General features: G+C 28.5%; 1 protein-coding gene across 5 annotated transcripts in view; it reads left to right on the top strand.

The window, feature by feature from the left end:
• LOC118199119 (uncharacterized) overlaps positions 1 to 15,205 on the top strand; it is a 196,576-nt gene that overhangs the window by 155,015 nt on the left and 26,356 nt on the right. For 4 of the 5 annotated variants that reach the window (XM_035370920.2, XM_035370915.2, XM_035370917.2 and 1 more), the window contains 3 exons: positions 7,465 to 7,587; positions 12,082 to 12,216; positions 14,691 to 14,870. In XM_035370920.2, the coding sequence (XP_035226811.1) occupies positions 7,465 to 7,587; positions 12,082 to 12,216; positions 14,691 to 14,870 (438 nt within the window). The remainder of the gene's footprint in view (positions 1 to 7,464; positions 7,588 to 12,081; positions 12,217 to 14,690; positions 14,871 to 15,205) is intronic. The other variant, XM_035370921.2, reaches the window with a different exon arrangement.

Here is a 15,205-nt window from a genome sequence, read left to right as displayed (position 1 = left end):
TTTATTGTCATTTTTGATTATTTGTGCAGAAAGAAAATAATATAATATTATAATAAAATAATTGTAAGAATATTTATTATGAAATTATTTAACAGTGACATAGGCAGATTAATTAATATGAAATTTCCCGTGAATTTTTTTAAAAGTAATGTTTTGCTTAATACTTTTATGTAATAGAAATAATGTTGAGTGTAATTCTTACATAATGAAAATAATGACGAATCTTTTTAGAGTGATTCTAAAAACAAAAATATCTGTTTATAAGTATACTTTATATTTTGCTGTTAAACTTTTTTTTTAATAGCAATGAATTTAAGTATTTGTAGTAATATTTATATGGTAATTTATTTTCTAGAATTTAATACTGGGAAGGAAAAAGATAATGCTTATTTTCCCAATAATTTTATTGCAGATGAACAAATAATGTTATGTTATAAATATATAAATATTTCTCATAAGCTTAAATAATACATGACAAATAATAAGTATACTCTCACCCATAACATGCAGCACAAAAAACAAAATATGCAGATGTATGAATGGAGAAAATCATTTAAAAATCAGACATATATGCTGTATTGGTTGGCAACGTATTGAATAAGAAACATATGTTATAAATTGAGTTTGCTCTAACTTATTCTATGATATTCAGTTCATTTTGTACCCTTTTGAATATTAATTATGCATATTAAAAATGTCTGGAGATTCTTGGTCCTACATGATAGAAATTTGAATTTAAGAATTAATGGTTACATTTGTTGTGGAATGGCAAAAAAAAATTTAATTAGGTATATCATCTGTTTATTATGTTATTAATAGATACAAATCTGCTATCAGTATTGAAGATTGAAAGAAGATATTGTGATTAAAAGTTCTCTTGGGAAAATATAGCAAAAATAAGTAGAAATGTATAAAAGCAAATACCGCTACAGTGTTTTGAATGTTTGTGTTACACCCTGCATAGTAGGAAATTGCAGACAAAAATTTGGATTAAATGGTGTAACCGAAAATGAAGAAAACACATGTATGTAAAACGGATTTATATATATGCAGTCAAAAGTCGCTAATTCGGACACCCATAATCCGGAATGATCTATAATCCGGACCTCAAAGCTACAAACTTTCTGCGCATGCGTCGCGTTCACGCATGCGCACAGGCGTTTACGAGACCCTTACGGCTGCGAATATGTTTGTGCGCATGCGCGTTTAATGTGTAACGGAGTTATATGCTAAGCTAAAGTTATCTAATTCAGTTAATGTTGCAGATTGTGTTGTTCCTTAATCTTCGAAATGGATCCGGCTTATTATTTTTTGCAGACTGTTAGAGCAATTTTATAAAAGTAAGCTTGAACTTTCGATTATGTCAAATAGAATTTCCGATATATATTTACTACAAAGCGAAAGTATGTTTTGAAATCCGAAATCTGTTTATCAATTTCACGCTGGGGATTGGAAGTTGATCTGTCAGCACTATCCTTATCTTCAGGGCAGATGTTTTTATTTTATTTGGTTTATAATTCAGTACTAAGTGTAGTATTTCATTTCCATGTACTCGGTCTTTGATATGATTTAAATCAAGTTCCTCTCATTATAATTCAATTCGCTTCTGATAGTGAAGAAAGTGACCCAGAGGTTATTGAAAACGAAAACATTTCGATTGACAAATTAGTGGGTATTCTCAACACATTAATTATAGGATTTGAACAGCGGAACTTTGTAACTAAACAAGAAATTATGTCTGTTTAATAGAATTAAAGAGAAAGTATTATCACATGAAACGAATCAACTTACATTGAAAGAAATGTTTAATAAAGTAAACAAATAAATATTAAGCTTTTTCTTTTTGTAAATTTTGATACCCTTTAGATCATAATTTTTCTTTATTTCATAAATTACGGTTTCATATTTTTAATTTTGTAATTTCTGCATGCCATCGTACCAGATTTAAACTGATGATCTATAATCCGGAAAAATCGATAATCCGGAATCGCCGAAGTCCCGAGGAGTCCGGATTAACGACTTTTGACTGTATAACTTTATTATTTGGATATTATTCCAAATAAGAAACTCCTTTTGCCTTTCAAATTTTGAAAATATGTTGTTCTCTTTGATAAAAGTAAATTTTGTCTGTCTGCATCATCTGGCAAAATCATATAGAGGAATAGTGAAAAGGCTTTAAACCCTAAAAATATGCTTTCTAGTAGTGAAATGTGGTGACAGTATATACCACATTTCACCACTTGGACAGTAAACACAGTGCTGTGTGGTGTGGAGTAAAACTGCTGTTAATTTAGGGGATTTTGAATTTATGAAGACATGGAAAATATTGTAAGATAATTTAAGATTTCTGGTTCCCACAAGGTGATGACACATGGCTAGAATTATAATCCATATAAATATGCATTTCTTGATTTCATAATATAAATATTAGTTCCAAATTTCGCTGAGTGCCATTTTATCTAACAATACTGTATTGCTAAATAATTTTCTAGAAAAAAGGTTCCAATACCATTAAAGTCATTACTAATCTTAATCCTTTTAAGAACTTTGATTTTCTGGACCAAGGATGGAAAAACAAATTTCAAATGGAAGCAAATAAACAAATAATTCTTTTGGAAAAGGAGAAAATATTCCTTAAAATGTACAAAATTGTTAGTTGAGTCATTGTCTGCAATACACAGAGGTAGACTTAAAAGTGGATTAAATTATATTTTTATTTTTATTTTTATTTTTTTTTTTTTTTTCAAATTTAAGTAGTAAAATTTGATCTAAATACTTCCTCACCCTTAAATATAACCATAACTTTTTCATTCAGCTCTTTATTAATTAAATTTTATAACTGCTTTTACATTTTTTTAAAATAATATTTGCTTATTATTTATTTAGCAATGAAATATCACCATTTGGTTAAATGATAAATAAAACTTTTGACATTTTGAATACTTGTGTATCATATTTTTCTTTAAATTTGCCCGTCATAGAAATTCATTATTATAAGTTATAAAAATTTTACTTGTAACAAAAACATATTTTGCTTTTTTTTGGACTTTTATCTATTTTGAATGATAATTCAAATAAATAATTTGAAATGTAGAAAGTTTAGATTTTTTTTTTCTTTATTTTCAATAGTTTGAATTTTTATATCTGTTTTAGATAAATTTTCAATATATGCTATATAAAGATTTTACATTAATGAAATAAAAATTGAAGTGGGAACTCGTAGCAGTACACAGTATAAAATACAGATAATTAGTCAAAAGCATTAAATTATAAATGGCAGAAAAAAGGAAGAGAATTTAATTTTTGTTTAATTATTTTGATTTTTTTCAAAAATAAGCAATAAGATATGTCATGTAAAATAGATTACAGCTGATAATTGTCAGGGTAAAAATCTATTTCTTGATATAGTTGATTATGTTTATTATTGTGTGCTAATTAGTAATACAGAGTATTCAAATAAAGATGGAACAAAGAAAAATCTGAAAGGGTTTAGATTTTAATTGTCATACAAAAAGGCTGTTTTTAATATATTTTGTCAATAGAGATGGCTCAGGTGAAATGGCAAAACATTTTATTAAAGGATATTAGGTGAATATACAGTTAGACTGACGTGAGAATGTTACTATATCTTTTATATCTTCTGTTAATTTGAAAAGCGTAAAAAAAAAAGTTACATACTTAGTAAAATAATTAATGTTTAAAATTAGTTAATGTTTTTAATTATATATATCATAAATTAAATGCATTTGTCTTCAAGTCAATCCCATTGAAAAGTAAAAGGTTAATATTTTTAAGAACTATATCAGTCGCTTGTAAATATGTGAATTCAGTCAGTTTAAGACTGATTAAATTTGAAAGATAAATGTCTTACATTTTGCTGAATGGCAATAAATTCGAATGAAAATTGAAATAACACATTTACAGTGGGTGACATTTAAAGTAAATCAAAGCAGTATTATATTTCATAAGTAATAGACATTTTGTGCTTAAGCAAATGAGCAGTCATTTCAAATAATCTCATTTCAGGCAACGTGTAAGATAAATCCATTGAAATACATTCTTCATTTCTTGCCAAAACTAAAAGTTTAAAAATTCATTTTAGTAAAACCTTATTTTTTTAATTTCTCTAAAATAATTTAGGTATGACAAAGAGAAATATGGGTTCTGTTTTTCAATTCAGTCGTTTTTATTTATGAAAAATATTTTCATTAGTTTTTATACTGAAATAAGAACAAATTTTTAAGCATAAGTTGTCATTTGTTATGTGTATTAAAACCAATATTTTAAATTATTTTAAATTTATTTTTAATTATTTTTAATTTAAAATATAGTACAAACTTGGAGAAAAAATATTACATAGCATATTTCTGCAAGAGGATTATATAATCTGTACATAAGTTGTAAGCTGCCATATGAACTCAAGAATTCTGATGTTGAAATCTAGTTATGTGCCTTTTTTTTTTTTTTTTTTTTTTTTTTTACTGAAGCCATTATTTGCTTTCCAGTTCGAAATAATTCCTGAGTTAATGTCTTCTTAAATTTAACATTAACTATGAAAGAAGCCAACACCATTCAGTATGAAATGAATTTTTTTTATAGTTAGTGTAATTATTTTCAATATATGTGTTAGATAAAATTGTTTCGACTCAAAATCCAACTTCGTTTAATATCCAATTTATTTCACTTTACAAACACATACCTCTTAATGCCACTATTTACATGTAGAGTTAAGTATAATGATCAAATGATCCATACATGTTAATGATGAAAAATAATCAATATTTCAGTAACGTAATTTAATTAGGTTACTGAAACCTTAATTTAAGTGTTATTATTATTTATAGTAACACATTTTAAGTGATGCTTGCCCTAATTGGGTTATTCTCATAAAATATAATTAGATTTTATTGGAACCTTTTTACATTCACCAAAACTTTGATTGATACTATTTTTTTTTTTCCCAGAATGTTTAAAAGTTTTGTCTCAGAATTTTTTAATTGCTTGATTTCTGTTTAATTCAATAGATGGCGCCACAGTCTTAGCATTTGTTTTATTTTGTCTGTTTAAGTGGCATGTTCTGTGTTCCATTACTGCTGTTTTTGTTTATTGCATACTGTTCTTACTGTTTTATCAAAGGCATCTCTTTGGACTTCCTTTTATTTTCTAATGATGCTTTACATGCATTCCAAAAGCATATTATTTCATTTGAATGTCATAGTTACAGGCTTGTTGAACATGCAAGAAAGATTTCCTCCTTTCCATTATGTATTATTTTCTGTATCTTCTCAAATGTACTGCAGTTGGTAATAATTCATGCATTCTGCAGCATATTTTCACTGAACCCAACAGAGTACATTGCAGGATGTCTGTTATGCATATATACAAGATAATTTACGTCTGCTATTGCAAAATGCATTATTAATTAAGAGGAACTTTATTGAATTTCTGTATCTATGAATTAAATGTTTTAAGAATATTCAATTTAATTGAATAATAATTTAACACTTTTTGAGGGCAGTGAAGTTTTTTTTTATGATGTGAAAAAGGGCATTAAAATGAGTGTATTATATCATAAACTTTAAGTTGTAGGATGTGGGATTAGATTTGAAAATTTTGTTTTTAAGGAAGATTTAATGGTAAACTTCTGAGTTTTATAAATAACTTATATTTCAAAATGTTTGTTAAAAAAATCCCCCTTCTAAATAATCTAACTTTTTTAGATCATAGTATCAATTCTTTTACTCTGTTGGTAAAATTGTTTTATTGGAAGAATGGGTACTTTTCTGTTTCGCCAGTGCAAATCTCGCCAAGCAGACTTTATTGGCGGCAACACAGTATACGCATAAAAAATGTTGGCAATTATTAGTTCTAAGAATTTTTTATTTTGAAGATATAAACATTTTAATGTCTTTTAAAATTTTGTAAAAAAGCCAATAAATAAAAGACAATAAATTTGTAAAAAGACATTAATTTAAGAATTTACTATGCTTTCATGGTACAGCATCCTGATTCGCCGGTTTATATCACATGACCCCAAGTAATCTCATCTTGTGTAAACTAAGCTACAAAAATCTAATTCTCTCAGTAATTATCTATATTAATTTCAAGTTAAATCTTAATTTGGAATACAAGCTTAAATGCAAGAATTATTTCAATTCGTACGAATAGCTTGCTCAGAAACTATGTAAACATGCGTGCATTTTTTAATCCAGTTGATAACAGAAGAGGACCAAAAAATATAATAATGAAATAGCTGTTTCTGTACTTTTACAATCTTTATTTTATACTCTAGATGTTTACTATTAGCTGGACAAATCAGATAGCCATGCTAATAATGATAAAAAATCATATTATAATCAATTCTTGAAATTTGCTTACTGCAGTTGCAGTTCTTATTTTAGTATTTTAGTGTTTTTATAGTCTACAGAAGCAGAAAATTATATTACATTTAGTAGATCGAGACTTCCAATTCTACTAATTAGTTGACTAATTGATTAAGTATTGTGCTTCCGAGTCTCGGTGAATAGGCCGGAACGAAATTTGTCTTGGCTCTCTTATTAATCGACCAAGTACGGAGCTTCAAAACACTTTTTCCTTGACAAGTTCTGTTATGAAGCTGCAAACAAGGGAGATTAATTTTTGCAAAATTTCTTTCTTCTTTATTAATTTCTTCATTCAGATTGTCTTAGTATTTTAGTTTTTGCTTTAAAATGTATTTCAAATTATTCAATGTGGTTCATGTATTAATTTACTTGGTAAAATTCATGTCGTCTTACCGATGAGTTCGAACATTACTTTTAAACTTCAATTGTATTTTATATTTCAGATTGAATTTTTGCCAAATAAGAGTTGATTATTAGTAACAGATGCACTAGAAAATACTTTTATTTTATTTTAAAATTTATTTATTTATCATTTTTGAGTGTAAATTAACATAGAACTTCTAGTTTCTGTGTTTGCTTTTCTGTCTTAATGAAATTTGACTAATGAATTAAATTGGAATTTACCTTTCTGTTATGTCCTGTAAAAATACATAGAATGTGAATGTAAATGCTGCATGGTGGCTTTCTCACTGTTACACCTCTGAAGTTAGAATTTGACAATAAAAATTTTGCAATCAAAATGATCCATATAAATAATTGGTAGTAGCAAATAGATTGGCAAATAAAATATAGACCACATGATCTTTCCCCTTTTTATTAGACTTTTCTCAAAGGATAACAAAAATGATCTGGGTTTGGATGCTTTATTCATAAACATTTATTTCTCAGTGATAGTCACAGCTCAGATTTGTTTAAACACACACTCAATGATAATAATTTGTGGCCAATATTGCTCTCATACATTCCTGTAAAATAACCATTCTGTCATATATTTCCTAAAATGAAAATTTTTCATTTATATTACGTATTCAATATGTGCTCCTTTCTCATGATCACACTGCAGTGGATCCTTTTCTTACAGGTACAAGTTTTCCATATTTTGGAACATTATATAACAATTCTTTACCTCCTGCTGCTTACCATCTGCAACCAGGCTGCATGGCAAATTTAGGACAGTTTTGGCCTCCTACACCGCCACCAGATGGTAAAATATTTAGATTAAAATTTAATGTATTTATTAATTATTAACATATCGATTACCACAGAATTTTATATAAATTGTTTGAAAAATGACTATTGGTTTTCAGGCATATTCTGTGAGGACTTGTAAACATAATTACCGTTTTATCATTTTGATTGCATTTTTTAACAATTTTTAGCATTTTTTTTATGTGCGGTCACCAGTGCCCATCACATTGTTAATGGAATAACAGAATGACAAAAAAATGATGCCATGGTTGTTATAAAGATAACATTATAAATCATAATAGAAAGTGTGCCAAAAATAAAATAAAAAAAAGTTGTAAGATAATGTCCTTAATATCAGCTAAATTATTGTTAATATGTTTTAATAAAACACATCATTATTGATTTATTTTTTGTTTGGTTTGTTCCACAGTTAGGTTTGTTATGTTGTAATCTGGGTATTCTTTTTTTCCTTTTCAGTGAAATCACGTTTGTACCTAAAGATTTATTTTTTACGCATTCTTCTGCAAATGAGCATATTTTTTATATGTAAATAATGTTAATGAAGTTTGAAATTGTAGTGTCTTTTGTATAATGTTACATGAAATGTCTGAAGAGTGCAAAGCCGTGCCATAAAATAAGATTACAGAGGCAAATTTATTTAAATCATGTAAATGGCAGTCTTGATAAATTGGTGAGGTATTGCCAAGCTGGTGTTGATTTTGGTGACTAATTTTTGTCGCTGTATTGGGTGAGAAGTTGCCAAACTTGGTGATATTTTGATCTGGTCCCTGAATTTGTACTGTAATTAACACTTAAATGTAATGCTAACCATATCTGGCCCTTTAACCATATATGCCTTCCAGAAATCGAAGGTGATAGAGATTTCGCAGCAGCTAGTGGGAAACTGTATAAGACTGGAGAGAGCACCAGTTTTAGGTTTTTAGTTCAGAGCTCACTTCATAATTTTGAGAGATTATGCAAGCTTCAGTATGTTTGGATTATGAAGTGCAACCAACAGAAATTTCTTGCAGATGCCAACCTTCAGATTTCACACAGAAAATAAGTATATAAATGAAGTGTAATATAAATTCTGTAGCTATCTTGATATTAGAAAAACAGCTATGTGAATGCTTAGAATGAGAGAACAGAGAAGAAAAGCTTTAGATGTGGCTATTGATTTGAATACATAATTTTGTTTTTGTAATACAGCAAGCCTTGATAGGCATAAACAGATTCACACAGCATGCATCATTTATGGGTGCAATATGCACCTCATAATTTTGTACAGCTTACATCTTTTTAGACAAAAGATGAAGCGGAAAACAAACTTTCTGCTGCTAGCAGCAAGGCGAAGCAGGATAGAAAAGGGCTGAGCATTAGTAGCAGTAGTATTTATAGACTGAGGCAGCGGTTTATGTCGTAGTTGATAGGAATATCATCTGCCTGCAAAATGTATATATATAAGCAACAATTTTTCTAATTTAGTTTAAAACTTTTTTTTATTTATATATTAAAAAAGAGTTCAAATTTTATTATTATTATTATTGCAGCTTATTGTCTACTTTCAAGTCATGTGCAATTTGAGTTTGATACTACTGACCCTCTTTTCTTATCTCTCTCTGTCTCGCCCCATCTTCCTTTGGGATAGCTTTGTTTTTTAATGTAATCTCTATTATCAGTGCATATTCTTTAAACAGTAGAACTGCTATACAAACTATTTACAAAAGAGATGCTTCTTGGATTACTCTAGTGACATCAGTTTAATCTTTACAGATTTTTTTCATGCATCAGAGCTTTTATTTTCATGAGAAGCTCTAAGTCTTTTAATTTCAGATCAGGAATAAGGTTTCTCAAAGCTTTAAGGAAGTTAAAGAAAATGAAACCATCATCTGAAGAAATACATCAATATTGATTTTGCTTATGTGAAAAATTGAAATTTCAGATAAGAAAGAATTGAACACTGCACCAAATTGCTCCTGAAAGTGAAATGTTAATTGATTTTATATTAAATGTTTAGCCAAAACAATTTTACTATCAGATTGCTGCAAAAGGGAATTAAATGCTTATTATGCTTGAAAAACTAATTAGAAAATAAATATTATGGCAGTCTGGTGTAAACAGGAATTTTAGAGATTTTCTGTAAAACATTGAGTTTAAAATAGAAATTTATCCTTAAATTGATGTAGAATTTCAGAAAATGTTGCACTAATTCTGCAGCATATTAGCCAAAAATTTATTTCTGTTTAAATTTTGTTCTAGTATTTGAAAAAATCAGCTGGACTTTTCAGAGATGAAAGTGGGGGAGACTGTGCTTACACAAGTTATTGCTGCCAGGGTGATTGATGCAATTTCAAGATGTAAAATTTTGAATTTAAATACCTAGAATTTCTATCTTTGAATGCATTTATTGCATACTCACATTCACTCAAATGACAAAACACTGATTTCAGAATTAGTATACATATTTTTCTCTCTCCTGATATTTAACTGGTAAAATCAGTGGGATATACTGTATATATATATACAGTAGCTCCCAAAAGTGTTCGTACACTTATGATTTTCATTGAAATAGTGTTCTATCCATTAATTAAATGTAAACTTTCTGAATTTAATAATAAGATCTGTAATCTATTTGTAACAAAATTATACGAAATATTTTTTTAAATGTAACGAAACTTTATTTTTAAGAAATTAATATAAAAAAATGACAAACATTTTATTTCGAAAAAGTCTTCGTACACTTCAAAAAAATCTTCGCATATTATTTTCATTTTTTGTTAAATTAATATTTAATAGGATATGCTTTAGCATCCACAACAGCTTTTAAATATCTGGGAATAGATTTTACTAGTTTTTTGTAATTTCTATATCAATGTTCATCTATTCTTCCATCATGACTGTTTTGAGTTCGCTTTTCATTTTGATGTTGTGTTTTCGTACTCTAACCTCCAGTTCTTTCCAGATGTGTTCTATGGGGTTTAAATCTGGCAACTGAGCTGGTGTTTTCAAAACCTGTGGAGAATTATAGAGCCACCACAGGCGAACGTTGAGAGCCATATGCTTAGGATCATTATTATGATTAAAAATAGTTTCCAATACCCAAATTTTGGGCTGATAATTTTAAAGTGTCTCTTAAAATAGTTAAATAAAGAGAATGATTCATTATGCCATCAATAAATACCAAATTGCCTAATCCTGATGCTGCCATGCACCCCCACAGAAAAGAACCTCAACCACCATGCTTAACTGTTCCAACTAAGTTCTTAGAATGAAGTTCCTCATTTTTTCTTCTCCATACAGTTATTCGACCATCAGAACCAAAAATGTACAATTTGCTTTCATCACAAATAGGACATTATTCCAGTATGTTTCGGGTGTATTTATGATTGATTTTGCGAATGAAAGCCTAAGCTTTCTGTTTTTCTCACTAAAAAAATTTTTTTTTTACGGGCAGAATGTAATCCAGCTTCTCTGAGAACTCGTTGAACAGTTTCAGGTGAAATTGAAGTAGAAAACTTTGCATTAAATTCTGCAGAATCTTTTACAGCGCTCAAACGTGGGTTTTTCACAAATTTTCTAATAATAAATCTCTTAACACATTTAGTTAACTTTCTCAGTCAACCTTTTCTTACCTTGTTTTCAATCCGATTTTCTTCTTTAGAGTGTTTTATCACATACTGCACTGTAGAATGGGATAAATTAACTAATTTAGCGATATTTCGAATTGATTTACCACTACTATGGTGAAAAATTATCAATTTTCGTATGCAGTTTGTAATTTCTTTACAACTGCGATCCATTTTTCAAAAATAAATAGAATATAATGAAGTAAACAATAAAAAATTAAAGCAAACGATTTTTTAAATGCCACCACAATGCAAAAATAAAAAAAAAAAAGCGGCAAACTATAATTCTAATCTTGATTTTATCCAAAAATATTTCAGTGTACGAAGACTTTTGTGAGATAAAATGTTTGTCATTTTTTTATTATTAATTTTTTAAAAATAAAGTTTCGCTATATTTTAAAAATATTTTATGTAATTTTGTTACGAATAGATTATAGATCTTATTATTAAAATCTCATTCAGAAATTTTACTTTTAATTAATGGATAGAGCCTTATTTCAATGAAAATGATAAGTGTACGAACACTTTTGGGAGCCACTGTATATAAATATATATATAAGTAAAGAAGGTATATGCACTACAAGATTACAGTAATTTTTAATATGAGCAGTATTAAATTGCTGCTGTGTTAATACTAAAAACAATATTCTGAATAAAAGAGATTTATCAAACTCATAATGCCTAGAATATTTTTCTAAAATTACATCTATCAAAATTGAATTTTGGTCTTTTAAAATAGTGTAACTTGAATTTATGTACATAGGAGCTTAAAATGTGTTCAGTCTCTTTTTGATGCATGTGTCATGTATTGTATTAGTTTGTAATTTTAAGTGCAAACTGTATATTCTGGGAGAAAATAATAATAATATATATATTTTTCTAAGGTTGTGGTAGGTTTGATGGAAGCAATTTATACTTTGGGCCACCAGTTCTTAGGCATACAGAAAATGTTTCTTCTAATCTGCATAGTTCATTTCAAAATCTTGGACATTATTCTCATCTTCTTGAAACTCCTAAAGGTATTTTTATGTTTTTTTTTCCTCCTGATTACATTAAACATATGTTTTATTACATTTTTTCCCTAGATTGTAAAGATTTACTGTTAGAGTGTTTGTGGTATGTTCTTTCCTTTAAAATTCCTTAAAAGGAAAGGTATTTCAAGATACATTCTAAGCATCGGAGATCTAAAATAATTTGTGTGTTCTGTTGTGTTAAAAATTATTTATCAGTGATACTTTTTAATCTTCGCTTGAATGTTTTGTAAAAATTAAGCAAACTTCATGACTAATGTGATACAGCTGCTAAATTTGTGTCTCATAAAAATCAAACATTTTATGCTAGTTAAATCCTGAATTATGAAATCTTTGATCAGAAGCAAATAACAAGCTTCCTGTGCCTTAAATTAAATATATTTCTTAAAAACTAATCCTATCCTGATGAAAGCATTAATTAATAATTATTAACCTACATGATTATTACTTATTCTAAGAATGCATCATACCGCCTGGTGGCGAAGTGGCTAGCGCGGCTGCACCACGGGTCGGGGGTTCGATCCCCGGGTCAATAAAATGAATACCAAGTTCACTAACACCGGGGGGTTCTGCAACAAGCTGACCACTTGTCCAAGGCATATGCTGATTCACTTTGGGGCCCAAAGGTCAAGAAAGCAGAAAAAGGGCACTGCAGGCCATAGCCCACTAGAGCTGTAGCGCAGCTGAGTTTGTTTTTTTTTTAAATAAATTTGAGAAGGAATCATATATACATTTGTTATCAAATTAATGTCATATTAAATGTTGGTACAATAAAATATTTACTATGAATACTTCCCCCCCCCTAAAATCATTTTCACTTTTGTTATTATTTAGCCAAGTGCTACTAATACTAGTGTGTTGCTAATGCTAATGCAAATAATACATTTCATGTCACTTTTTATTTCAGATCTCACATGCAGGCACTTTAAAAAATTAGGTTTATTATATATTTAAAATCAAGAATCGGTTTCATTTTTTACTTTCAAAATTTCATTAATTAAATAATGTTTTCCCTTCATGTATACATTGAAAGCCTTTCTAAATTGTCTTGTAATGTGATGTCTTACTGGTTTTTATAGCTTTGTAAACTTGATTTACTATTGTATTTTTGTTCATGTGGTTTGTTTGTTTTTGTGTGTAATGTAATATGGGCGCAGCCCCTTTATGTCTTAAGCCGAGCTTCGCTCGCCCGGACTGCATCCTAAATAAACAGTAAAAGCCTGACTTATCTGTTGTTTGACTAACCAGAAGGCTCAAATAATCAGACTATTTCAGAATTTTAGAAATTTTTTGAAATGGAAAATTATGCAAATGAGAAACCTGTGAAGCTATCTTAAAGTGCGAACCACAATTTGTAATATTTAAAATGTAAATTCAGTTATACAGCTTTTATTTCAGAAGTTGTTGATTGCCATCTCTTCTGCAGTTGTATCCATCATATTGTTCCAAAATTGTATCCTTTAAATTGGATACTCCTCATAGGAAGAGAAGAGGGAATATACGAGATATTCCAAAGTTGATGACAGGTGATGAGTCGATCTATCATGAGAATTATTCTCACCAGTGTATTTAATGTTGACTATTTAAAAAAAAAAAAAAAAAAAAAAAAAACCCACCTTGTGAATTTAGTGTTAGTATTGGATAAGCACGATGTTGAAACATTCAAAAGATCTTCCTCTTGAATATTATGTAAACCTGATTAATTCTTAATAAGACTGTTAAGTTTTGTAAAAAAGATGAAGGCTGACTGCTATTGATGTATTTTTCTCTCGCATTTTGAAAAATAGTTTAAATTTAGGACCTGTCGTTAAAGACAACAGCATTCAATATATTTTCAAAAGTGAAACTTTATTTGAAAATTCATAAACAGTGGTGATGAAAAAAATTTTAAGATTTTATATTTTACAGCCATAACTAGTATTTCTTGATTTTCTTAGTAAAGAGCAAGCTGTTTCTTCAAATGTTTTTGCTAGAATGATTGGCACAATTTGCCATGATCTTTACCAACTTTTATGGTCAAGGGATTTCATAATCAAATAACTTAGTTTACTTTCATATGCTCAAAGCCTATAAAATAACTTAGTTTACTTTACATATGTTTAAATTGTTCCCTCCTCCTTTTTTAAAATCTTAACAGAATTTTAAATACAGTCTTAAGTTGGTAATAGACAAGATGACTGATGTGATGATTTTAAATGACAATTTCTTCTTCCATTCATTTGGCTTTTGTACCATGAATTGCATTTTTTGTATTCTCCAATAACTGCCCTGATTTTTTGTGTATCCAACATTTGGCTTTCTCGACATTTCTGGTATAGTTGAACTTTTATTGTAATATATGTATGCACAATAAACTGATGCATACATTGTACGCCAGTTTTATTAAAAAAGGGATGATGAAAATTTGTCATATGCTTAACTTCTTTACTGCAATGAAATATTAATTTTAAAAAAATCCTTAGAATCAAGTCAGCTTGTGTTCAAGAGAGAAACTCCCATTTCACCCAATGTGAGTACATCAAATGTATCTGTGTGCTCTCCTGTAGTGAAGTCTGAAAATTTAAATTCATATTGTGTTGATAGCAAGTTAAAGTCTCAAGTCTGTGTCCCAAGCAATCTCTCAAAGCGAGAATTTCGTTCAGGTAATGATAGATCTCTTTTCTTATAATTTTAATAGTAACACTTAAAATTTGAATTAAAAAAAATTTCTGTAAAATCTAAAAGTGTTTTATTTAATTATCAGTATGAATTTATACAGAAAAACTGTAGAAAGAACCTTTACAATTGTGCTATATTTTTCATGTTACAGTAAGAAACAGAGCTATGCGTACAAATTATAAGTTAAATATCAAAATTTAACACTGTAATACACTTTCACGTTATGTTATTTGGTTCTTACCACAGTTTCTGAACTGCTTTGCTTTGAAGTCTTAAAAAAAACTCATAATTTTAGGGCAGGTTTTAAAATGGCTTCAAG

Source organism: Stegodyphus dumicola, chromosome 8, assembly GCF_044657685.1.
Source record: "Stegodyphus dumicola isolate Sdum_Otavi_A_Nest chromosome 8, ASM4465768v1".
Taxonomy (NCBI): Eukaryota; Metazoa; Arthropoda; class Arachnida; order Araneae; family Eresidae; genus Stegodyphus; species Stegodyphus dumicola.
The sequence above is the reverse complement of the archived record's forward strand: the minus strand, read 5'-3'. Positions and strand labels throughout refer to the sequence as shown.